This window comes from Cervus elaphus, chromosome 10 (assembly GCF_910594005.1).
Source record: "Cervus elaphus chromosome 10, mCerEla1.1, whole genome shotgun sequence".
Lineage (NCBI taxonomy): Eukaryota > Metazoa > Chordata > Mammalia > Artiodactyla > Cervidae > Cervus > Cervus elaphus.
In genome coordinates, this window is record NC_057824.1 from 42,714,723 (window position 1) to 42,741,007 (window position 26,285).

Below are 26,285 nucleotides of genomic sequence, written 5' to 3' on the forward strand. Positions count from 1 at the left end.
TCCACTCCCAGATGTTTATTTCATTATTTCAAATTATTCCATGACTTTATTTCATGGAGATGTTTATTTCATATTTCCAGTGAAATAATTAAATAAACATTGGGTAGGTCAATTTGAGCTACTTTTCAACTCATATTTATATCTTCTCCTTCCAGGGGACGGCCAGGTGGATTTTGATGAATTCATGACCATTCTTGGCCCCAAACTGGTGTCTTCAGAAGGTCGCGATGGTTTTCTTGGAAACACAATAGACAGCATATTCTGGCAGGTGAGTTAAGACTTTGTTTAAATATTAGATTTGATAGTAAACATGGGTTTGGGACTAACCAACATTTGACTGTGAATTTGGGGCTTCTGTTCAGCATGTGAAGCTCTCTTCTGGGCTCGACTGACATACACTCCTTGAACTGGACAACTAAGTTGAGATCATACTAGGTCCCCTGAAAACAAGTATCAAAACTGTACTCATTTAAGTCTTAAAAGAGTGAAATATCTCCCTATTTATTCCCTATTTCAAAAATAGTTTTGCATTTTGGAGAAATGAGATTCCCCCTCTTCTGGTTCACAAAAGCCTTTTTCCTGGAGACACTTAGGAAGGACATGTTGGTGTTGCCTGTGCTCACTGCCATTCCTGGTTCAGGAGGTCCTTGCTGAGAGGATATGATTGCCATGTGTGTTTGGATCCTATCTCTCAAGAGGACAGAATGGTTTTAGCTCAAAACTTGTATTTGATACTTCTCAATTTGCTTCTGTTTCTATCTGCAAGCTGTCTTAGAAATTCCAAGTAACAATGACCTTTGAATTATTTTGATGTGCTATAAGTCATTTCTTTATATTCTTTAACTTTAAAATATGAATGTTACTTTGTGATTATGGAATTTGGGGAATGGCTCATCAATAATTATTTTAAAAATTTGAGTATGATTTGTCAAATTAAGTTGAATTATGGTTTAGACATGTAAAATACCATTCCAACACAGGGTGGTTTCTTTGACTCCTTGATGTGCTTTTCTTCCTTAATTAAAGGTGCTTCTCTCGTCTAGTAAAGGACTGCAGCTGGGAGTGTGCCTCTAGTCTTAATCTGCTATCATCTTGCATAAAACCAACAGATACTTAGTAAAAACTTGTTACCTATCCCGTAGTCTAACAGTCACTATGGGTTTTACAAAAGACTTTTAAGACAGTCCTTCATAGAGAATAGAGTGATGGTTGCTAAGGGGAAGGAGGGTGGGGGAGAGTTGGGCTGGAAGTTTGGGATTAGCAGATGCAAACATGGAGAATGGATAAACAAGGTCCTACTGTATAGCACAGGGAACTATATTCAATACTCTATGATAAACCACAATAGAAAAGAATATGAAAAAGAATGCATATATATGTGTAACGGAGTCACTTTGCTCTACAGCAGAAATTGACGCAATATTGTAATTCAACTATACCTCAATCCTATTGGTTACAAAGGGCATCCGCCTTCAGTGGCGGGAGAGGACTCCTCCCAGTGAATACCCAGAGGAGGGGTCATTGAGGACCACCTCAGAGACTGCCGACCACAAAGGGGAATGGGGCTGTAATTTGGCTTCAGCTTCCTGGCCTGACACTGCTGTCACGGCCTTTCATTTTTTTCAGGTTTTGGTTTCTCCCTACCTTAGAGGAAAACTGACCATGGATGTTCTCTGTGTTCTGAGAAGTGATCCTACCAGGCCCTAGGCTCACCTTGCAAATTAAGGCTTCTCTCGAGGGCTCACTCATTCCTGGCATTCTAGCCTACAGGGCCAAGGGGAGAAGAAAATCAAATGAGATTCTGCAAAAAGGGCTATTTATCAGTTGGTGCTCATCCCCAAAGTTTTGAGCCCCTGGCTCTTTGTGGGAAACTCGTGTCAGTGAAGGTGGAATTGATTGGCTACTAACACGAGGGCCATGCCCCAGAGTGTCCGTCCTCCCTGGATACTTAGTCCTCTGGGTGTGAGGCTCACAGATTTCTTGGCTGCCAGTTCAGAACCTCTCTCTTATGTAGCAAATAATAACGTGTGGAATTCTTATTGTATTTTTCTCCTTTATTCATCAAAGTCCCGTGTGTTGGCTGTTATTGCTGTGATGTAGTTGAGCAGAACTTGGTGTCCCTTAGTGGTGGAGAGGAGGGGAGGGAGGGGTGAGAGGGCCAGATGCACGGTGGGGGTGGGGGAGGGCTTTCATGCTCAACACTTCAGCTCCATTGCAACTGCAGAGCAGCGGGGTCCTCAAAGTCACTTTATTCTGACAATCACTTGCACCACACACCATGAGGCCACTTGTACCCAAGAAGGTATCTAATGCAACAGATGCTTCCATGCCATGAAGCATCTGCATCTTGGGTTCACCTGAGTCCCCACAACAGCCCTTCATCTTTCCTCCTCCATGACCTCCAGCGCTGTGCACAGCTGTGTTCTGCCATGAGCCCGCAGACTGTGGTAATGACCAAATGGCAGAGGTAATGACCAGCATCACAGGAGATCATGCCGCTCTGGTGATCTAGGTCCAACCAACACTTCTGTTAAACTCTTCTCGCTTTGAAGAGAGAGAGAGAGATGAGTCCCACCCTTAGCTAGGAGAGGAGCCAGTGGTGTCTTACCATTGGGACTTACCTGTACCTGTACGGGTAGAACACCTTGGCTCCTTGGCTCACATTTTTATCTTATGTATAATCAAACTTCATTAAGATTTGACTAATTTACAGGTTTTCTTTTTTTTTTTCTTTGGGCTGTGCTCGGTCTTTATTGCAGTTCATTGGCTTCTTTTGTTGAGGAGCACAAGTTCTGAAGTGTGTGGACTCAATAGTTGTAAGCACATGGGCCTTAGTTGCCCTGTGGCATGTGGGATCATGGTTCCCTGATCAGGAATCAAACCCAAGTCCCCCTGCATTTGCAAGGCAGATCTTTAACTACTGGATCACCAGGGAAGTGCCTCATTTACAGTTTCTGATTTAAGAAATGAAACACATCAATATTTAAGCAAATGGATCTGTTCAATGGATGGCATTGGATGTGTGGGAATAGGTTTGGGGCTGGAGGTTGAGAACAAAGAAACTCACAGGGCTTCCTGCTCTTTGTGCATGCTCCAGAGTGAGCTTTTGCTTGCCTGTTTACAAATAGGTCTAGTTTATCTCACAGCTGTGTGCTCAGGAAAGAAACACTCCAGAAAGCTCCAGGTACAATATGATGCCAAATCTGTTATGCATGAAAGAACTGGAAAAAACATGTCCGAATATTGACAGTGACGTTCCATATGTGATAGCATGAAGAGTGATCATATCTTTCTGTATTTTTCAAAAGCTTGACAATGGGCATGCATTATTTGTATAATTAGAAAAAGAAGATGAAAGGAAAGTAAATATAGTCCCCAGCTAGTCAAATAACTATGAAGTATCTACAATGTGTTCATCTGTGAAATTGTAAATTATCTGCCCTGTGAGGTCGACCTTGGATAAAACTTGCAGGGAAAGCAAGTGAGACAGAAGAAATTATATTCATTCACATGCGGTGTTTGTTGCATGTGACCAAGACCTAGAAAATATCGGGATTTTGACTTTTGTTCTTTTAAGGATAACTTGCATTCCAGCAGGCAGAGTCTCTTCTTACATCAAATTTGGCACCAACAGAATGGTTCTCTCCTCAATATTTTGTCAACGTGCCACTCTATCGAAGTTTGGGATCCAAAACTGCTGTTCTTAATCATCTTAGGAACCTAAATAGCTTTCAGCAGCCATGCCCATCACGAGGCCTGTTAGATTGACAGCGAATGCTTGAATCCCCAAAGCGATTTTACTGCCTGTGAAATATGGAGCATGGAAAACTCAGCAGAGGTTCTCAGAGTCTTATTCCTGAACCAGCAACATCAGCATTGCCTGGGACTTGTTAGATATGCAAACACCTGGACCCCACCCCAGAAACACTGAATCAAAAGCTCCAGGCTGGAGCTTTTGGGTTTTGGAGCTTTCTGGGTTTTGGAGCTTTCTGGGTTCAATCTGCCCTCCAGGTGGCTCTGATGCTCGCCCAAGATTGAGAGCCACTGAGATTTCTAGTGATCCTGGCACGTGAGGCAGGCACCCAATAAGGCTTATTGGTCTGATTCAGACCTTGGTTATTTGGGGTTTTCCCTCATTTACCCATATTTATAAGTATCATTGGTCTTTAGTCCATATAACAGTATATGTTTTAACTGTTTCAAAAGACGGAGGAATTACATGTCAATATGTAGCTAATCTTCTAAGTAGGAATTGCCTTTCTAAGCATTAAAGCAACAGAAGAATCATAAATAAAAACTATTAAACTATTGAAAGGATGTTTCTGAAAATAATTGGGAGACTTCTGTGGCAGTCCAGGGGTTTGTTAAGACTCTGTGCTCTCAATCCTGTGGCACTGGGTTCTGTCAGTGGTCAGGGAACTAGCTCCCAGATGCCACAACTAAAGATCCTGCATGCTGCGACTAAGACCCAACACAGCCAAATAAATAAAGAAATAAATAGTTTAAAAAGTAATAGGAAAAAATACAGGAATAGACTAAGGTATATGTGGAGAGCATTTCTAAAACAATATGGAAACCTCTAGAAATGATAATAGATGAGTGGGATAAGAAATAGCAATTGATGGATACTTTACTTTAAACAAACATTAAAACAGTTCTCAACCTCACTAGAAATCTAAGGAATATCTACTAAAATAGTAATTGGATAACAGTTTTCACCTATCAAGTTGGAAAAGAATAAAACATATAATAGTGCTGTCAAGAGTGAGAGGAAATGGGCAAACTCATATACTACCAGTAGAAATGTAAATTTTAAAACTTTTCTGAAAACTATTTGGAGATAGTTTTCTACAACTTTTCCAATGTTAAACCCTATAATTAAAAATAATTCTACGTCTAAGACTCTGTCATATGAAATTAGTTAGAGGTGTAGAAAAATGCGCTTACAAAGATGGGATATTGTGCAATTTTTTAAAATAATATTTTCACTCTACAATCTAGAGATTTTAATTTACAGTGTAATTACATCCTTGTCCTACAACTATTATATATCCATTTATATTCATACAGAGACAAAAACTGGGGAAAATGTAGTAATTCTGACAATACTCTTTATTATGACTTGGAATAAATGTGAATGTAAATTTTCTTTACCCTTGTATGTAGTTTCTGAAATTTTTACAATTAGACCATAGGATCTATTCTGTTATTATTCAATGAAGTTAACAAAATCACATTGTAAAACAACTGTTTTCAGTGGCAAAAAAAAAAAGTGATTGGACTTTCTAATACATGTGTCCATTGCTATGGTAAATAAAGCACACAAAATTTACATGAGAGTTTAAGTTTATAATCAAAATGGTGACCGCCAGCTGCCTGGAGGAAAAGAAATCAGGCAAAGCCTCTGAGAAGCAGTGGTCACCCCAAGCAGCTGGGTGGCCACTTGTTGCAGAAGCCACAGGAGGCCTAGGCCAGCTGCAGTTCCCCAATGTATCAGTCACCTTATATCCAGTTAGTATTTCGAAAACTCACCCTTTAGAAGAATGTCTGCATTGATTTCACAATCAGAAGAAAAATAATAAGTTGAAAGTAATTTTAAATATCCCTTCTAAATAAATTCATGATGGGTTCTCAGCTTTGTGGTTTGGTTGGGCTGACAGGTGACTTCAGCCAAAAAGAAGAAAACGTCACTGGTCATATTATCCAGGAAAGTCCTGGCTGCTGCTGCTGCTGCTGCTAAGTCGCTTCAGTTGTGTCCAACTCTGTGCGACCCCATAGACTGCAGCCCACCAGGTTCCCCCGTCCCTGGGATTCTCCAGGCAAGAACACTGGAGTGGGTTACCATTTCCTTCTCCAATGCATGAAAGTGAAAAGTGAAAGTGAAGTCGCTCAGTCATGTCCGACTCCTAGCGACTCCATGGACTGCAGCCTACCAGGCTCCTCCATCCATGGGATTTTCCAGGCAAGAGTACTGGAGTGGGTTGCCATTGCCTTCTCCAAAAGTCCTGGCACCAGTGACTTAATTCTTATGTCCAGTAGAATTTTCCCATGTTTCATGTAAAGTTATTTTCTTTATTTAATCTACTTAAAAGTCTAACACACAGGGTCTGTGTGTAATGTGAATATACTGTAGACCTCAGGAAAGCATAGAATTTTCATTCAAAGTTATCTAAATGGGGACTAGGTCTAGTAAGGGTAATATCTTCCATTCAAGTTCAGAGGGAAGAGAGAAAGAAACAAGGCAGGTGTGGAGCTGGTGGAGACCTCTTGGGATCAGGCTGATGAATCCTCTAAAATCCACAGTTCAGATCAGTTCAGTCACTCAGTCGTGTCTGACCCTTTGCAACCCCATGGACAGCAGCACACCAGGCTTCCCTGTCCAACACCAACTCCCGGAGCCTACTCAAACTCATGTCCCTCTTGTCGGTGATACCATCCAACCATCTAGGGAAAACCACTAGACCATTCAGGTCTGACCTAAATCAGATCCCTTATGATTATACAGTGGAAATGACAAATAGATTCAAGGGATTAGATCTGATAGAGTGCCTGAAGAACTATGGAAGGAGGTTTGTGACATTGTACAGGAGGCAGTGATCAAGACCATCCCCAAGAAAAAGAAATGCAAAAAGGCAAAATGGTTCTCTGAGGAAGCCTTACAAATAGCTGTGAAAAGAAGAGAAGCTAAAGGCAAAGGAGAAAAGGAAAGATATACCCATTTGAATGCAGAGTTCCAAAGTACAGCAAGGAGAGATAAGAAAGCCTTCCTCAGCGATCAATGCAAAGGAATAGAGGAAAGCATAGAATGGGAAAGACGAGAGATCTCTTCAAGAAAATTACAGATACCAAGGGAACATTTCATGCAAAGATGAACACAAGAAAGGACAGAAATGGTATGGACCTAACAGAAGCAGAAGATATTAAGAAGAGGTGGCAAGAATACACAGAAGAACTATACAAAAGAGATCTTCATGACCTAGATAACCATGATGGTGTGATCACTCACCTAGAGCCAGACATCCTGGAATGCTAAGTCAAGTGGGCCTTAGGAAGCATCCCTACGAACAGAGCTAGTGAAAGGGATAGAACTCCAGGTGAATTATTTCAAATCCTAAAAGGTGATGCTGTGAAAGTGCTGCACTTAATATGCCAGCAAATTTGGAAAATTCAACAGTGGCCACAGGACTGGAAAAGGTCAGTTTTCATTCCCATCCCAAAGAAAGACAATGCCAGTTCAGTTCACTTCAGTCACTCAGTCATCTCCAACTCTGTGACCCCATGGACTGCAGCATGTCAGGCTTCCCTGTCCATCACAACTCCCAGAGCTTACTCAGACTCATGTTCATTGAGTCTGTGATGCCATCCAAAATCTCATCCTCTGTCATCCCCTTCTCCTCCTGCCTTCAATCTTTCCCAGCATCAGGGTCTTTTCAAATGAGTCATTTCTTCGGATCAAGTGGCCAAAGTATTGGAGTTTCAGCTTCAACATCAGTCCTTCCAATGAATATTCAGAAGTGATTTCCTTTAGGATGGACTGGTTGGATCTCCTTGCTGTCCAAGGGACTCTTAAGAGTCTTTTCCTGCACCACAGTTCAAAAGCATCAATTCTTCAGCACTCAGCCTTCTTTATAGTCCAACTCTCACACCCATACATGACCACTGGAAAAACCATAACTTCCACTAGATGGACCATTGTTGGCAAAGTAATGTCTTTTCTTTTTAATATATGCTGTTATATTGCTGTCTAGGTTGGTCATAACTTTTCTTCAAAGGAGCAAGCTTCTTTTAATTTCATGGCTGCAGTCACCATCTACAGTGATTTTGGCACCCAAGAAAATAAAGTCTGTCACTGTTTCCATTGTTTCCCCATCTATTTGCCATGAGGTGATGGGACCAGGTGCCATGATCTTAGTTTTCTGAATGTTGAGTTTTAAGCTTTTTCACTCTCCTCTTTCACTTTCATCAAGAGGCTCTTTAGTTCTTCTTCACTTTCTGCCATAAGGGTGGTGTCATCTGCATATCTGAGGTTATTGATATTTCTCCTGGCAACCTGGATTCTAGCTTGTGCTTCATCTAGTCCAGCATTTCTCATGATATACTCTGCATATAAGTTAAATAAACAGGGTGGCAATATACAGCCTTGACATAGTCCTTTCCTAATTTGGAACCAGTCTGTTGTTCCATGTCCAGTTCTAACTGTTGCTTCTTGACCTGCATACAGATTTCTCAGGAGGCAGATCAGGTGTTTTGGTATTCCTCTCTTAAAGAATTTTCCAGTTTGTTGTGATCCACAGAGTCAAAGGCTTTGGCATAATCAATAAAGCAGAAGTAGATGTTTTTCTGGAGTTCTCTTCCTTTTTCAATGATCAAGCGGATGTTGGCAGTTTGATCTCTGGTTCCTCTGCCTTTTCTAAATCCAGCTTGAACATCTGCACGTTCACGGTTCATGTACTGTTGAAGCCTGACTTGGAGAATCTTGAGCATTATTTTGCTAGCGTGTGAGATGAGTGCAATTGTGCAGTAGTTTGAGTAGTCTTTGGCATTGCCTCTCTTTGGGATTGGAATGAAAACTGACCTTTTCCAGTCCTGTGGCCACTGCTGAGTTTTCCAAATCTGCTGGCATACTGAGTGCAGCACTTTCACAGCATCATCTTTTAGGATTTGAAATAGCTCAATGGGAATTCCATCACCTCCACTAACTTTGTTCATAGAGATGCTTCCTAAAGCCCAATTGACTTTGCATTCCAGGATGTCTGGCTCTAGGTGAGTGATCACACCATCATGATTATCTGAGTCGTGAAGATCTTTTTTGTACAGTTCTTCTGTGTATTCTTGCCACCTCTTCTTAATATCTTCTGCTTCTGTTAGGTCCATACCATTTCTATCCTTTATAGTACCCATCTTTGCATGAACTATTCCCTTGGTATCTCTAATTTTCTTGAAGAGATCTCTAGTCTTTCCCATTCTATTGTTTTCCTCTATTTCTTTGCACTGATTACTGAGGAAAGCTTTCATATCTCCCCTTGCTATTCTTTGGAACTCTGCATTCGAATGGGAATAACTTTCCTTTTCTCCTTTGTCTTTTGCTTCTCTTTTCACAGCTCTTTGTAAGGCCTCCTCAGACAACCATTTTGCCTTTTTTTTTTCCCTTGGGGATGATCTTGATCACTGCCTCCTGTACAATGTCATGAACCTCCATCCATAGTTCTTCAGGCACTCTATCAGATCTAATCCCTTGAATCTATTTGTCATTTCCACTGTATAATCGTAAGGGATTTGATTTAGGTCCTACCTGAATGGTCTAGTGGTTTTCCCTACATTCTTCAGTTTAAGTCTGAATTTGGCAATAAGGAGTTCATAATCTGAGCCACAGTCAGCTCCCTGTCTTGTTTTTGCTGACTTATAGAGCTTCTCCATCTTCAGTTGCAAAGAATATAATCAATCTGATTTCAGTATTGACCCTCTTGTAATGTCCATGTGTAGAGTCTTCTCTTGTGTTGTTGGAAGAGGGTATTTTCTATAATTAGTGTGTTCTCTTGGCAAAACTCTATTAACCTTTGCCTTGCTTTATTCTGTACTCTAAGGCCAAATTTGCCCGTTATTCCAAGTATCTCTTGACTTCATACTTTTGCATTCCAGTCCGCTATAATGAAAAGGACATCTTTTTTGGGTGTTAGTTCTAGAAGGTCTTATAGGTCTTCATTGAACTGTTCAACTTCAGCTTCTTCAGCATTATTGATTGGGGCATAGACTTGGATTACTGTGATATTGAATGGTTTGCCTTGGAAAGGAACAGAGATCATTCTGTCATTTTTGAGATTGCACCCAAGTACTGCATTTTGGACTCTTTTGTTGACTTTGATGCCTACTTCATTTCTTCTAAGGGCTTCTTGCCCACAGTAGTAGATATCATGGTCGTCTCTGTTAAATTCACCCATTCCAGTCCATTTTAGTTCGCTGATTCCTAAAATGTCGATGTTCACTCTTGCCATCTCCTGTTTGAGCACTTCCAATTTGCCTTTTTTCATGGACCTAACATTCCAGGTTCCTATACAGTCTTGCTCTTTACAGCATTGAACTTTACTCCATCACCAGTCACATCCACAGCTGAGTGTTGTTTTTGCTTTGGCTCCGTCTCTTCATTCTTTCTGGAGTTATTTCTTCCCTGATTTCCAGTAGCATATTGCACACCTACCGACCGGGGGAGTTCATCTTTCAGTGTCCTACCTTTCTGCCTTTTCATACTGTTCATAGGGTTCTCGAAGCAAGAATACTGGAGTGGGCTGCCATTTCCTTCTCCAGGGGATCTTCCTGACCCAGGGTTCAAACCCAGATGTCCTGCATTGATAGGGGGATTTTTTTTTTTTTTCCACCCGCATATCCCCAGGGTAGGTACTACACAACTTTAAATAGAGGGTGAAAAAAAGACTTCTCTGAGGAGGTGATGTTTGAACTTACACTTAAATCATGAGGAAGTACCAGCTGTGCAACCTCCGGGGTAAATGTTCACCATGGGGAGGCAACAGCAAATTCTAGGACCCTGAAGAGGGGCAAGCTTGACTAGAGCTTGGCGGGCAAGTGGTCGGAGATGAGGTTGGGGATGTCTGTGTAAAGATCAGCTTTTGTGAGACACTATAGGTCCTATGTTGGGATATACATTCAGCAGAATGTGACTGAAACCAATCTAACAGTGGTACCACCAGAATAGAAGCAAACAGAAATCACTCTTAGTCAATTTTCTGTTGCCCTCTGATTCGTTGCTCTGAAATCCTCCAATATCACCGTATCCAGGTGGCTTACGTCCACATCTGCACCCACCCATCAGAAAGCCAACAAAGGGAAATGGAGCACAAGTCTTTGAAGAAGCTGCATACAGGGCTTCTGTTTGTGTCTAATTGGCCAGAAGCTAGTCACGTGGTTGACCAGAAGTCGGTCATGCTGCCACACCCAGCAGCAAGGCATGTTGGGAAATGGTAGTCTTTCTCTTGGACAGCCATGGTCCCAGATTTTTAAATTGAGGGTTTTGTTGCTATTGGGCTTCCCTGATAGCTCAGTTGGTAAAGCATGCTGCATGATTCTACTTATAAAAATATTTTAAAATGACAAAATCTTATGAGCTAAACACTGAATAGTGGTTAGCTACAGTTAGGGATTGGGGGTAGACGTATGAGAATATGATGAAACTGTTCACTGTCTTGAATGTGGTGTTGGATACACGAAACCTGCACATCTGAAAAAACTGTAGAGTAGTGAACCTACACATATATGAACATGAGTGCACATAAAATAAGGGAAATATGAGGAATACTGATGGATTTTATGAATGTCAAAATCCCATTTATGATAATGTACTGTGACTTTGCAAAATGTTGCCATTGGGGGAAATTGGGTGGATCTTTCTGAATTATTTTTTAACACCACATGTGAATCTACAACCATTTCAATAAAAATGTTACAAAATCAGAATATATAATACCAAACTATATTAACAGACATTGAGAAGAGAAATGAGAGAATAAATATAAGCCAATTTTTTCTTTAAGGAAATGTCAGAAGTTCTTTATTCCATTCACTTTACTATTCAGAAAATATAATTTAAAATGCATATTTCATAAAGGTAAAAAATCAGCAATAGGAATATAACAAGGAGAGCTATCTTTATGTTTAATTTAGAGGATAAAGCATACAAAACAATATAGCAAAAGACAGAAAACAAAGGACACAGCTAAAAAACAAAACTACATGACAACTGAACTGTGAATATACATCAGTTATAAACCAGTGGATTAAACCGCTTTATTTAAAGACAAATTCTCTCAGATCAGCTTATAAAGACAAGTCTGACACTATGATTCTTATAAAGAGAGGGACACCTGAAAAAGAATTTTTTAAAGGAAAGAGGCTGTATTTTTACCTACTCTGTCAATTTCTGTTTCCTGATTGCTGTAATTTGACCATTCCTATTTAATTATTGAAGTATATGTTTGTCATTTTATTATTTGTTTTCTTTTTGTTTGTTCTAGTCCTTATTCCTATGTTTTTCTTATCTTTCTGCAGGTTGCTTGAACACTTATAAGAATCCCATCTTGATTTATTTATAGTCGTTTTGAGTGTATCTCTGTATAGTTTTCATAGTTGTTGATTTGGGTATTACAGTACATATTTGTGTCTTCACAATCTACAGGTATCAACATTTTGCCTCTTTGAGTGGACTGTGAAGACAGTACTTACATTTAACTTCTTTTGCCTTTCTACTTTGAAATATCAATATCAGATGGTATTATAATTTTGTCCCAATCATTAAATATGGCTTATAAAATTCATGAATAAAAGAACAGTCTGTTGTATTGACCTAGGATATTTTTATTCTTTTTAATATCCCATCTTCCTTTTTGATTCTTCAAGATTCTTTATTTCATCATTTCTTTTCTTGTCTGAAGAACTTCCTTTAGGCAGTCTTCAAAGATAAATTTGAGAGCAGCAAATTCTTTTACTTTTTATTCATCTGAGACTGTCTTGATTTGCCCTCATTCCTAGAGGATAACTTTGCCAGTGTGTCCTGCAGATGATAGTTGTTTTTCTTTCTTTCTCAGAACTTGAAAAATATTACACCACTTCCTTCTGGTTGCCATGATTTCAGAGAAGCAATCTGTTGTTATCTGAATTGTTTTCTCACTGTAGGTAATGCATCATCTCTCTCTGGCTGCTTTCCAGAATTTTTCTGAGTTTTTAATTTTTTAAACTTTAATTCTGAAATGTCTTAGAATGAATTTATTTGGGTTCATCCAGTTTGAGGTATGATTAATTTCTTCAATTTGTAGGTTCATGTTTTTTTTTTTTTTACCAAATTTGGAAAATTTTAGCCACTTCTTTGATCATTCTTTGTTTATCATTCTGTGATCCCTCTCCTGGGACCCAGATGAGTGTTGTAACTTTTTTATTGTTGCACAGGTCCCTAAGTTTCTTTTATTTTTTTCATTTAGTCTATTTTTTTCTACTGTTCATATTGTATGAACTCTATTGACCTATCCTCAAGTTCATTGATTCTAACCTCTGCCATCTCTAATTTACTGTCCTGTTTAGCAACTTTTTTATTTCTGCAGTTATATTTTTCAGTTCTATAATTTTCATTGGGTTCTTTTTTTATAACTTCTATTTCCTTGTTGAGATTTCCTCATTTTTAATTTGTTTTAAGAAAGCTTGTGATTGATCATTGAAGGATTTTTATGATGTCTCCTCTAAAATCCTTGTCAGATAATTCCAACATCTGATTCATCTCAGTGTTTTTATCTGTTGAGTGTCTTTTCTCACTTAGGTTGTGATTTTCTTGGTTTTTGATATGATAGGGGGTTTTCTATTATAAGCTAGAATTTGTGCCTTATATGTTAATGGATTTTAGCATTTAAAGATTTATTTAGTAGATAATCATACTCTTTAGGCTTCCCTGGTGGCTCAGTGGCAGATAATACAATTGCCAGTGCAGAAGATGTGGGTTTGATCCCTGGGTCAGGAAGATCCCCCGGAGAAGGAAATGGAACCCATTCCAGTATTCTGGCCTGGGAAATCCCATGGACAGAGGAACTGGGTCGGCTTCAGTCCATGGGATCACAAAAGGGTTGGACACAATTTAGCAACTAAACAAAAACAGCAGTCCTCTTTAGGCTTAACATGTAGATCCTGTCTTACATTTTTTTGGGCCGTGACTCCAATGACACCTTTATTTCAGAATATTTGGGATTATACTTGGGTCAACTTAGTTTATCTGATGCTGCAGGGGCCCCCATTTGGGCCCTCCTTGTGTCACTCAAGAGGTGGAAAGGAGATGTCCTTAAGCCAGGTTGACAAGTATCTTTTCTTGGGGAAAGAGACCTTCAGGCAGGAAAGGGGAGGCTCCATTAGCTAAGTATATCTTGTGGTGGGATTCTCCTCTGCCTCTGGGGATCAAATGGTGTTCCCCAGGCCATGTGCTTGTTGTGATCCATTTAATCCAGTGAATCTACAATGAGATCCATTTTGCTGTTGCCCTCAATCTCTGGACAGAAGTAAAGAATCTCCAACCCATGAAGACACAGATTTACTGGGTCCTGCCCTTATCTGGGTGGAGATCCTTCTTGCCGGGGCTCCCTTGTTAATCACCATGACTGAGGTCAATTTCAAGCCTGCCAGGGAAGGAAAGCACTTCCCTTGGCTGCTTATCTAGTGGGGCCCCCAGTAGATCCCCTTGGCCCTTTGTGGGCTTGCTTGGTGTGGTCTAAGGGACTCCCGTCCAGCCATGCAGTCTAGGGGAGGAATGAGCCTACCTTCTGTTGCTAGATTTAGAGACGGAAAATGTCAGATATGGGTTGCTTTCTTCCACTGGGTAAAGGTTGAAATATCCTGCCACCGTGGTTTTCCTCCAGTGCTGGTTCCCAAGCTTGTTCACCTTCCTCTTAGCATCTTTGGGAGGTCTCCTTTGGTTATATCTTAGATTATTTCCACAGGTTATAGTTGTACCTGGCAGGAAATAGCAGGGAGAAACAAATCTACAAAATGCTGCCTAGGCTAAAATCCCATTATTATTAAATAGATCCTTTAAAGTCTTGGTGTTTACTTTTGTAACTACATTTATAAGTTAATTTTTCTAAATGGTTTTATTTACATTGTCATTTCTTTATCCTTTAAAATTCTTATATTTAAATTGTTAATTGTAATTCATTTCTCAGTTGACTGAAGAACCTTGTAATTTTTCATACTGGGGATCAGAGAGTTACTGAAGAGAAATGTTTTCCAAGCCCTCTGCAAACTTAAAGATATCCTTTTGTTAACTTTGCCCATGAAAGAAAAATGGTTGAATATACAGTTCTTGGGTGATAAAATGTTAACCTCAATATCCTATTAATACTTTTTCATAGTGTTTTACATAGAACTCAACTTTTCCAGATGTTTCCTAGAAGGAAAATGAAAGTTCCTTTGTCAAATAAATTATAGAAATGCTTCCTATTTCAAGCAGGTCACCTCTAGCAGATTCATAATGTCCATTCAGTTCAGTTCAGTCACTCAGTCGTGTCTGACTCCTTCTGACCTCATGGACTGCAGCACGTGAGGCCTCCCTGTCCATCACCAACTCTCGGAGTTTACTCAAACTCATGTCTGTTGAGTTGGTGATGCCATCCAACCATCTTATCCTCTGTCGTCCCCTTCTCCTCCCACCTTCAATCTTTCCCAGCATCAGGGTCTTTTCAAATGAGTCAGTTCTTTGCATCAGGTGGCCAAATTATTGGAGTTTCAGCTTCAACATCAGTCCTTCCAATGAATATTCAAGACTGATTCCTTTAGGATGGACTGGTTGGATCTTCTTGCAGTCTAAGGGACTCTCAAGAGTCTTCTCCAGCACCACAGTTCAAAAGCATCAATTCTTCAGCACACAGCTTTCTTTCTAGTCCAACTCTCACATCCATACATGACTACTGAGAAAACCATAGACTTGACTAGGTGGACCTTTGTTGGCAAAGTAATGTCTCTGCTTTTTAATATGCTGTCCAGGTTGGCCATAACTTTTCTTCCAAGGAGTAAGCGATTTTAATTTCATGGCTTTAGTCACCATCTGCAGTTATTTTGGAGCCCAAAGAAATAAAGTCTGCCACTGTGTTCACTGTTTCCCCATCTATTTACCATGAAGTGATGGGACCGGATGCCATGATCTTAGTTTTCTGAATGTCCATTAGTTTAGTAAAAGCTCTGTTATTGCCTTCATTTGAGAAACTTGTTTACTTTTGTTTAGCCTATTGATGTACTGATGATGGTGGGCTTCCATTTTGTGCTTTTCCTATTAACACATATTCACAATGTTTTCAGTTATAAGGAATAGGAAACCTAACCCTAGATTAAATAGTAGACAATGGTAAGAAGTAAGAAGTCTGGAGTAAGAAGTAATAAGGTAAGAAGTAAGAAGTCTGGAGTGGGCTGTCAGGATGGGACAGAGGCTCAGTAATGTCAGCCCAGGTCTCTGAGCCTCAGTCTTCCTTTCTGTCATCCTCAGACCGTTGAAAGCATATCTTCATCCATGTTGCCTGCTGGTTGTAAGATGGCTGCTACAATTTTGGACGCCAGAACTATATGAGGAATCGGGTGGAGATGGCAGCAAAAGCTCTTTTTTTCTGAGAATGATTCTCTTTCTTACAAAGAAAAGACTTTCTCAGAAGGCTCTGGAAAGTTTTCCCTTTAAATCTCATCAACCAAACAAAATCACTGCTAGCTGCAAAGGAGGCTGAGAAGATGGGTACCCACCTGGCAGAGATGAATATAATAGCTTAAATCTGTAATGATCTACCCTCAGGGTTCAACTTATTGTTCTCCTGAATTAAATCAGGTTTCTTTAAGAAAGTAGGATGGCAGGTAAGTGGCTGCTGGGTACACTACAAATGGTGCCCACCACAATCTTCCTGTAAGTAAAATGGTGGGCAGAATGCATCACTGGATATACTTTTAGGTGTCTGTCCATTGTGTTTTGTACTTTGTAGGGAAAAATTTTGAGGATGGCATGATTATATCCCTCACAGAGAACCTGCTTTGTTTTGCCCAGTGCTTATAACCTTTCTTATTTATTTAAAATCATATATTGCACAGAATGAGTCTTTTTATTGCTTTGCCTGGCTTTCAGGGAGCTCGTCTAATATGTGAACTTAGGCTGTTCTTCCACCTAGTACTGTTTTCTATTATTATCTTTTTAATTATTGCTTCTTCTCTTATTGTTTTGTTTTCCTCACTGTGCAACATAAAATTCTTAAGATGAACTTCTGTTCTCTTCTTGTTTGTCACTTTCTCTCTTCCTGTTTCATTCCTTTTCCATCTTAACTCTAAGAAAATCTAAAGTTGGTCCTCTGCATATTAATCCTGTGTGACCGTCAATGTAATTTTAATTTTGCACTTAGCTTTTGAGTTTCTTAACATTTTGTTTTCTTTTCTGTTTCTTTATTTCAACATTTTTCTCCTATAGCTTCCTATTTCTATTTCATAGTGACCCTATCCTCTTGGATATTTTAAGGTATCATTTTTTGAACAATGATTTTTTTTTTTTTTTCAGTTATCCACCCCCCACCTCACTGCCCCAGTCAGAATAATGTTTATTTTCCCTTGATCTTCATTATCTTTTCAAAAGTACTGTGCTAACTTTTTTCTCTAATCCATTTTCCACAGTGTCCTGGTATTGGTCACAGGACACAGAGGCTATTTAGCGTGGTTTCCCAACTTCTTCAGGACTGTGTTTTCCTCTTGTGGCTCAAGGGTATGTATATCTGGTGGTTTCTTTCCACATTCATATCCAGGACCATGGCAATTAGGGGAAATTCCTCCCAGATTTTGGCCTGTGGTCTTCCCTTATCTTCAGTTCACAGTTGGTACTGGGCTGGCTTTCCTTTTTATTTACTCCTGTGTGTATTCTTTGGGGAAATTAGCAAGCAAATGTAGTTTGACTCTGGGCCAGCACTTATATCCAGTTGGTGGAGACTTGGGAAATTCCCAGGGAGGCAGTAGGCAGTAATAGAAAAAAGCCCAGGAGGTTTGAACAATCTGCCTTCCTCCAGATCTGCCTCTTGCTTGCTGTGTGATGGTAAGCCCGTTACTCAACCCCCCAGAGCCTCTGCTTCCTTAGCTGTAATAGGAATATCCACGTGACAGGGATGTTGCTATTGTCCAGTCGCTCAGTCATGTCCCACTCTTTGCCACCCCATGGACTACAGCACACCAACCTTCCCTGTCCTTCACCATCTCCCGGAGTTTGCTCAAACTCATGTCCGCTGAGTTGGTGATGTCATCCAACCATCTCATCCTCTGTTGTCCCATTCTCCTCCTGCCTTCTGTCTTTCCTAGCATCAGTGCCTTTTCCGATGAGTCTGCTCTTTGCATCAGGTAGCCAAAGTATTAGAGCTTCAGCTTCAGCATCAGTCCTTCCAATGAATATTCAGGGTAGATTTCCTTTAGGATTGACTGGTTTGATCTCTTTGCAGTCCAAGGGATTCCCAAGAGTCTTCTCCAGCACCACAGTTCGTCAGGGATATTGAGAATAAAATGGAAACCACCTCTGAGGAGCTTGTAAGTTCAGTCCCCTCCCTCCTGTTTCTGATACTCCACAGTGAAATAGCAAGCATTCAGACAAACTTCTTGCAGTCATCCCTTCTCTCATGGCCCAGACACTGTCCTGTGCCTGGACCCCATTCTCTTCTTCATCTTGAGAGACCCTTTCCACATGGACAATGGGTTTGAGATACTGAATATCCTCCTGAGATACACCCTCTGCCAACTTTTCTGTGTCCACCGGGACTCTCTCAGTGTTCCATTTTGAGAGGCAGGGTAGTGTAATGGTTAGGATCACAGGCTGCTTGTGAATTCTAGATCTGCCTCTGATGAGCTGTGGGACCAAAATCAGATTTCGTGTCCTCCTCTCTGCTTCATTTTCCTTGTGTTTAAAATGAGGATAGTGATGTACCTGCCTCATAGGGTTAACTGAATTGTGTGGTGCCCTTAGATCACTTCCTGACACAGGACAAGCAAGGTATCAGTGTTTGCTGCCGTGACAATGATGATGTTGATGGTAGCCGCCACCATCACTCCATCAGACCCTCCTGCTACAGACCTGCTTCTGGGCACACGCCTTTCTGTCCAGCCCAGTGCAGTCTTCATGGCTGTACCACTCCTCCCCTCCCCCACCCCTGTTCCTGTTGGCTCCTGGAATTGCACCTGATTCCCTTCCCTGTCTGCCTTGCCCTCCAGCAGTCACCTTCTCCATTCCCAGCTATATTTGCCCCAACACTGTGAGAGATGAAGGATGGAGACTGCGAGTCTCTGTCCTTGGAGACGTTGCAAAAAAGACAAGCCCGCCATGTGGAAAGATTTAGACATTTATCTGCCTAAAGGCAAGAAACTGAACAGGTGATCCTTCAAGGTCATGACTGTGCTCAAAAATCTTCCAAAGGCTGTACTTCTCCCTCAGGACAGAGTCCAGATTCCAAAGCTTCTTCTGATCTGCCCTGCTAACCCCTTGAACCCAGGGCCCCTGGCTGGGTTCAAGCTACCAGTGAGACTCCAAAACTACTGAGTCCCGATCACACACCACTTCCTTGTGCCTCCACGCCTTCCCACTGGGGCTCCCCTTGGCCCAGACAGCCTCTCCCTTCCCGCCTGCCTCCCTAAACTTGGGGAATCCCTTGGCCCCCCACCCATGGGTATAGCCTGCATGTCCTTCAGCCCCCACTGGGGAAACAAATGGCCCGCCCAGCCTTGGGGACCTGCTCCCCAGTCCCCGCAGCCTCTGCTTATGTGGCATCATGTGGGCCATCTGCTTGAAGCAGTGGTTTCTTGTGGTAACAGGATGCTGAGTAAGCATCACTTGAAACATCACCAAAGCATAGCTTTTTGTCCTCTGTTGCTCCTTTACAACGTTCAGAGTGGTCCCATTCACTGCCCCTAGATGAAAACCCTGGTAGCCTATGACTTTTTGTTGACAAGACTCTTAAGTCTTAAGAATTAAATATTTTGCTGATATGGATAGCATAGAGCAAATAGAACAAACGTGATGTTACATAATACATTACCCATACTGAAGAAATGGTAACATGATACAATATTTGCTCTAGAATTTCTTAAGAAATTAAATATAGACACAGGGTCATGTTCCTTCCTTTTGCCCATTATACCAAAGTTGATTTTTATCTTTTCTATTCGTAGTTTTAGACTTTTACTATGTATGTATGCTCTGTAAACAATCATTTATTTTACAGCTTTACATAAAAGGTATCAAATGGAGGTGGAGCCCACAAAGATAGACTTTCATCTCTATTCAACCAGTTTCCTACACACTCTCTGTGTATCTAGAACAAGATCTCATCTTAATGTTTCATCTAAATGGTGTAGTATTGTAACTAGCTGGGATTTTGTTTTCATGCAAGATGCTTTTCAAGGTTTAGCCATGTTGATGTGTATAGACCTAGATGATTTTAAATGCTGCGAAGTAGTCCATTTTACCATCAGTGAGGTTGTCCATCTCATACCCTCCTCACTTAGATTATTTCCAGGTTTTTGTTATTATAAGGTAGTGCTGCTATTAAAATCTCCTTAAGTACCTGTGCGTGAGTTTCTCTAGGATTTATACCTGGGATTAGAATTGCTGTGTTCTGGGGGTACAAATTGTCAGCTCCATTAAGAATTTTCCAACTGTTTTCTAAGACCTCGTTTCAATTCACAACCCCACCCATATTTCACTTGGCCCCGCTTATCTGCATCCTTGGAAACAATCTTTGCCAACATGCAGCATGTGAGATGGTAATTTCATAGTTGTCTTAGTTTGTTCTGCCTGTAACACAGGAGAGGATGACCATTTTCCCCCTATGAATATTAGCCATTTGGGTTTTCTCCTTTGTGATTTTCCTGTTCATATTCTTTTTTTTTTTTAATTGAAGGATAACTTCTTTACAGAATTTTGTTGTTTTCTGTCAAACCTCAACATGAATCAGCCATAGGTATACATATATCCCCTTCCTTTTGAAACTCCCTTCCACCTCCCTCCCCATCCCACCCCTCTAGGTTGATACAGAGCCCATTCTTGAGTTTCCTGAGACATACAGCAAATTCCTGTTGGCTATCTATTTTACATATGGTAATGTAAGTTTCCATGTTACTCTTTCCATACATCTCGCCCTCTCCTCCCCTCTCCCCATGTCTGTAAGCCTATTCTCTATATCTTTTTCTCCACTCTAAGTAAATTCTTCAGAATCATTTTCTAGATTTGGTATATGTGTGTTAGAATATGATATTTATCTTTCTCTTTCTGACTCACTTCACTCTGTATAATAGGTTCTAGTTTCATCCACCTCATCAGACCTGACTCAAGTGTGTTCTTTTTTGTGACTGAGTAATATTCCATTGTCCCTATGTACCACAACTTCTTTATCCATTCATCTGTCGATGGGCATCTAGGTTGCTTCCATGTTCTAGCTATTGTAAATAGCAATGCGGGGAACATTGGGATACGTGCGTCTTTTTCAACCCTGGTTTCCTCAGGGTATATGCCTAGGAGTGGGATTGCTGGGTCATATGGTGGTTTTATTCCTAGTTTTTTAAGGAATCTCCATACCATCTTACATAGTGGCTGTATCAATTACCATTCCTACCTGTAGTGAAAGAGCTTTCCCTTTTATCCACACCCTCTCTGGTATTTATTGTTTATAGACTTTTTGATGATGGTCATTCTGACTGGTATGAGGTGATATCTCATTGTGGTTTTAATTTGCATTTCTCTAATAATGAGTGATGTTGAGCATCTTTTCATGTGTTTGTTAGCCATTTGTATGTCTTCTTTGGAGAAATGTCTGATTAGGTCTTTTTCCCACTTTTTGATTGGGTTGTTTGTTTTCCTGGTATTGAGTTGTATAAGCTGCTTGTATATTTTGGAAATTAATCCTTTGTCAGTTGTTTCATTTGCTATTATTTTCTCCCATTCTGAGGGTTGTCTTTTCACCTTGCTTATAGTTTCCTTTGCTGTGCAAAAGTTTTTAAGTTTAGTCAGGTCCCACTTGTTTACTGTTGTTTCTAATCCCATTACTCTAGGAGGTGGGTCATAGAGGACCTTGCTTTGATTTATGTCATTGAGTGTTCTGCCTATGTTTTCCTCTAAGAGTTTTATAGTTTCTGGTCTTTAGGCCTTTAATCCATTTTGAGTTTATCTTTGTGTATGGTGTTAGGAAGTATTCTAATTTCATTCTTTTACATGTGGCTGTCCAGTTTTCCTAGCACCATTTATTAAAGAAGCTGTCTTTTCCCCATTGTATATTCTTGCCTCCTTTGTCAAAAATAAGGTACCCATAGGTGTGTGGGTTTATTTCTGGGCTTTCTATCTTGTTCCATTGGTCTATATTTCTGTTTTTGTGCCAGTACCATACTGTCTTGATGACTGTAGCTTTGTAGTATAATCTGAAGGCAGGAAGTTTGATTCTTCCAGTTCCATTCTTCTTTCTCAAGACTGCTTTGGCTATTCAGGGTCTTTTGTGTTTCCATATGAATTGTGAAAGTTTTTGTTCTAGTTCTGTGAAAAATGCCATTGGTAATTTGATAGGTGATTGTGTTGAATCTGTAGATTGCATTTGGTAGTATAACCATTTTCACAATACTAATTCTTCCTACCCAGGAACATGGAATATCTCACCATCTGTTTATGTCATCTTTAATGTCTTTCATCAGTGTCTTATAATTTTCTGTGTACAGTTCTTTTGTCTCCTTAGGTAAGTTTATTACTAGATCTTTAATTCTTTTTGTTGCAATGGTGAATGGGATTGATTCCTTAATTTCTCTTCATGAGTTTTCATTGTTAGTGTATAGAAATGCAAGTGATTTCTATGTATTGGTTTTGTATCCTGCAACTTTGCTAAGTTTGCTAATTAGCTCCAGTAATTTTCTGATACTTTTTAGGGTTTTCTATGTACAGTATCATGTCATCTGCAAACAGTGAGAGTTTTACTTCTTTTCCGATCTGGATTCCTTTTATTTCTTGTTCTTCTCTGATTGTTGTAGCTTGGACTTCCAGAACTGTGTTGAATAATAGTGGTGAAGGTGGACACCCTTGTCTTGTTCCTGACCTTAGGGGGAATACTTTCAGTTTCTCACCATTGCGAACAATATTTGCTGTAGGCTTATCATGTATGGCCTTTACTATGTTGAGGTAGGTTCCTTCTATGCCCATCTTTTGAAGAGTTTTAGTCATAAATGGGTGCTGAATTTTGTCAAAGGCTTTTTCTGCTTCTATTGAAATGATCATATGGTTTTTATCTTTCAATTTGTTAATATGGTGTATTACATTGATTGATTTGCATATATTGAAGAATCCTTGCATTCCTGGAACAGACCCAACTTGATCATGATGTATGAGCTTTTTGATGTGTTGCTGAATTCTGTTTGCTAAAATTTTGTTAGGGGTTTTTGCATCTATGTTCATCAGTGATATTGGCCTATAGTTTTCTTTTTTGTGTTGTCTTTGTCTGGTTTTGGTATCAGGGTGATGGTGGCCTCGCAGAATGAGTTTGGAAGTGTTCCTTCCTCTGCAATTTTTTGAAAGAGTTTTTAGAAGGATAGGCATCAGCTCTTCTCTAAATGTTTGATAGAATTTTCCTGTGAAGCCATCTGGTCCTGGGCTTTTGTTTTTTTGGGAGATTTTTGATCACAGCTTCCATTTCAGTGCTTGTAATTGGGTTGTTCATAATTTTTGCCTCTTCCTGGTTCCATCTTGGAAGATTGAACTTTTCTAAGAATCTGTCCATTTCTTCCAGGTTATCCATTTTATTGCCATATAGTTGTTCATAATAGTCTCATAGTCCTTTGTATTTCTTCATTGTCTGTTGTAACCTCTCCTTTTTCATTTCTAATTTTGTCAATTTGATTCTTTTTTTTTCTTGATGAGTCTGGCTAAAGGTTTGTCTATTTTTTTAATCTTCTCAAAGAACCTGGTTTTAGTTTTATTAACCTTTACTATTTTTATTTCATTTATTTTTCATTTATTTCTGTTCAGATCTTTATGATTTATTTCATTCTACTAATTTTGGGGGTTTTTTGTTCTTCTTTTTCCAGTTGTTTTACAAGGTGTAAAGTTAGGCTGTCTATTCGATGTTTTCGTTGTTTCGTGAAGTAGGATTGTATTGCTATAAACTTACCTCTTAGAACTGCTTTTTCTGCATCCCATAGGTTTTGAGTTGTGTTTTCATTGTCATTTGTTTCTAGAAATTTTTTTATTTCCCTTTTGATTTCTTCAGTAACCTGCTGGTTATTTAGAAACATGTTGTTTAATCTCCATGTGTTTTTGTTTCTTACAGTTTTTTTCTTGTAATTGATATCTAGTCTCATAGCATTGTGGTCAGAGAAGATGCTTGATATGATTTCAATTTTCTTAAATTTACTGAGGTTTGATTTGTGACCCAAGATGTAGTCTATCCTGGAGAATGTGCCGTGTGCACTTGAGAAGAAGATGTATTCTTCTGCATTTGGATGAAATGTCTTGAAGATATCAATGAGATCCATCTCATCTAATGTATCATTTAAGACTTGTGTTTCCTTATTCATTTTCTGTTTTGATGGTCTGTCCATTGGTGTGAGTGGGGTGTTAAAGTCTCCTACTATTATTGTGTTACTGTCAATTTCTCCTTTTATGTCTGTTAGTCTTTGTCTTATGTATTGAGGTGTTCCTATGTTGGGTGCATAGATATTTACAATTGTTATGTCTTCCTCTTGGATTGATCCCTTGATCATTATGTAGTGGCCTTCCTTATCTCTTATAATCTTCTTTATTTTAAGGTCTATTTTGTCTGATATGAGGATTGCTACTCCAACTTTCTTTTCTTCCCATTTGTATGGAATATATTTTTCCATCCTCTCACTTTCAGTCTATATGTGTCCTGAGGCTTAAAGTGGGTTTCTTGTAGCCAGCATATATATGGGTCTTGTTTTTGTATGCATTCAGCCAGTCTGTGTCTTTTGGTTAGAGCATTTAATTCATTTACATTTAAAGTAACATATGTTCCTATTGCTGTTTTCTTAATTGTTTGGGGTTGATTTTGCAGATCTTTTTTCTTCTCTTGTATTTCTTAACTATGTAAGTCCCTTTAACATTTGATGTAAAGCTGGTTTGGTGGTACTGAATTCTCTTAACTTTTGCTTGTCTGAAAAGCTTTTGATTTCTCCATCAATTTTCAATGAGATCCTTGCCAGGTACAGTAATCTTGGTTGTAGATTTTTCCCTTTCAGTAGTTTAAATATATTCTGCCATTTCCTTCTGGCCTGCAGAGTTTCTGCTGGAAGATCAGCTGTTAAGCATATGGGTATATTACTTGTTGCTTTTTCCTTGCTGCTTTTAATATTCTTTCTTTGTGTTTAGTCTTTGTTAGTTTGATTAGTATGTGTCTTGGCGTGTTTCTCCTTGGGTTTTTCCTGTATGGGACTCTTTGTGCCTCTTGGACTTGATTGACTATTTCCTTTTCTATGTTGGGGAAATTTTCAACTATAATCTCTTCAAAAATTTTCACATACCCGTTCTTTTTCTCTTCTTCTGGGACCCCTATTATTCAAATGTTGGTGCATTTGATATTGTCCCAGAGGTCTCTGAGACTATCCTCATTTCTTTTCATTATTTTTGCTTTATTCTGCTCTTCAGGAGTTATTTCTGAACTGATTAACTGATTTGTTCTTGTGCTTCAGATATTCTGCTATTGATTCCTTCTAGAGTATTTTTAATTTCAGTAATTGTGTTGTTTGTCTCTGCATGTTTATTCTTTAATTCTTCTAGGTCTTTGTTAATTGATTCTTGCATTCTCTCCATTTTGCTTTCAAAGTTTTGATCATCTTTACTATCATTATTCTGAATTCTTTTTCAGGTAGTTTGCCCGTTTCCTCTTCATTTGTTTGGACTTCTGTGTTTCTAGTTTGTTCCTTCATTTTGCCCATTCATATTCTTTGCCAAATTTTCAATTTGGTGGTGTGTCTTTTTTCTTATTGATTTGTTTGACTCATTCTTCTACTCCCACTTCTGGGTGACTCAGTTCTCCTGAGTACTAGTAAAGGTAGAATAATTTCAGCCTGTATTATAACAAACTCAAACCAAATCACCACATCCCCCAGAGAGAGAGAATTTCCATTTTTCCCTCGGTAGCAGAATCTAGATGAAATGAGTAAAGCAATCAAGATAGCATGGCTCGTAAGTGCTGGATGGGTAGCTCCATGGTTTATTTCTTACACTGGTACAGCCAATGTCACTGTATGTTGGAACTGGTCTGCATTACCCAGATGCTTTTCTGAATCTGGGAGGACAAATTAACCCTTCTGTATATAATTCAAAGTGTTTACCTTCATAATATTATCTTTTGCTATTTTTGCCATTGTGATTCTTTAAGGGGGACTCACTAAATCTTTTTTCAAATTACTGTTTATTTCATGGGGGAGTGTTCCCAATGCTGTGGTAACCTAGCGTGGATTATACACCTTGCAGCCTTAATCGAGCATTTAAACCTGCTTGGTTGGACTCCTACTATTTTCTCAGCCTCCTACTATATGATCAGAAGAATCCCAACCATTTCACACTTCTGCCTGTTCTTTTTTGCTCTTCCCTGCATCCTCCAATGAGCTATGACTTTCCTGCAAGGCCTGGAGGACATGTTTTGTTCTCTTTTCCCTGAACCTAATAACTTCACTGACTTCACATAATGTTTTTCTTGACCTCATCACAACAGAGTTTCTTATGATTAATTTTTGATGCTTACTAGTGTATAGACTTTTTT

The 26,285-nt window shown here is 39.5% G+C and overlaps 1 protein-coding gene across 4 annotated transcripts in view; it reads left to right on the top strand.

Moving 5' to 3' along the window:
- The window catches only part of CALN1 (calneuron 1), a 491,831-nt gene that overhangs the window by 309,792 nt on the left and 155,754 nt on the right, over positions 1-26,285 (top strand). For all 4 annotated transcript variants that reach the window (XM_043914902.1, XM_043914903.1, XM_043914904.1 and 1 more), the window contains one exon: positions 156-268. In XM_043914902.1, coding sequence (XP_043770837.1) covers positions 156-268 — 113 coding nt within the window. The remainder of the gene's footprint in view (positions 1-155; positions 269-26,285) is intronic.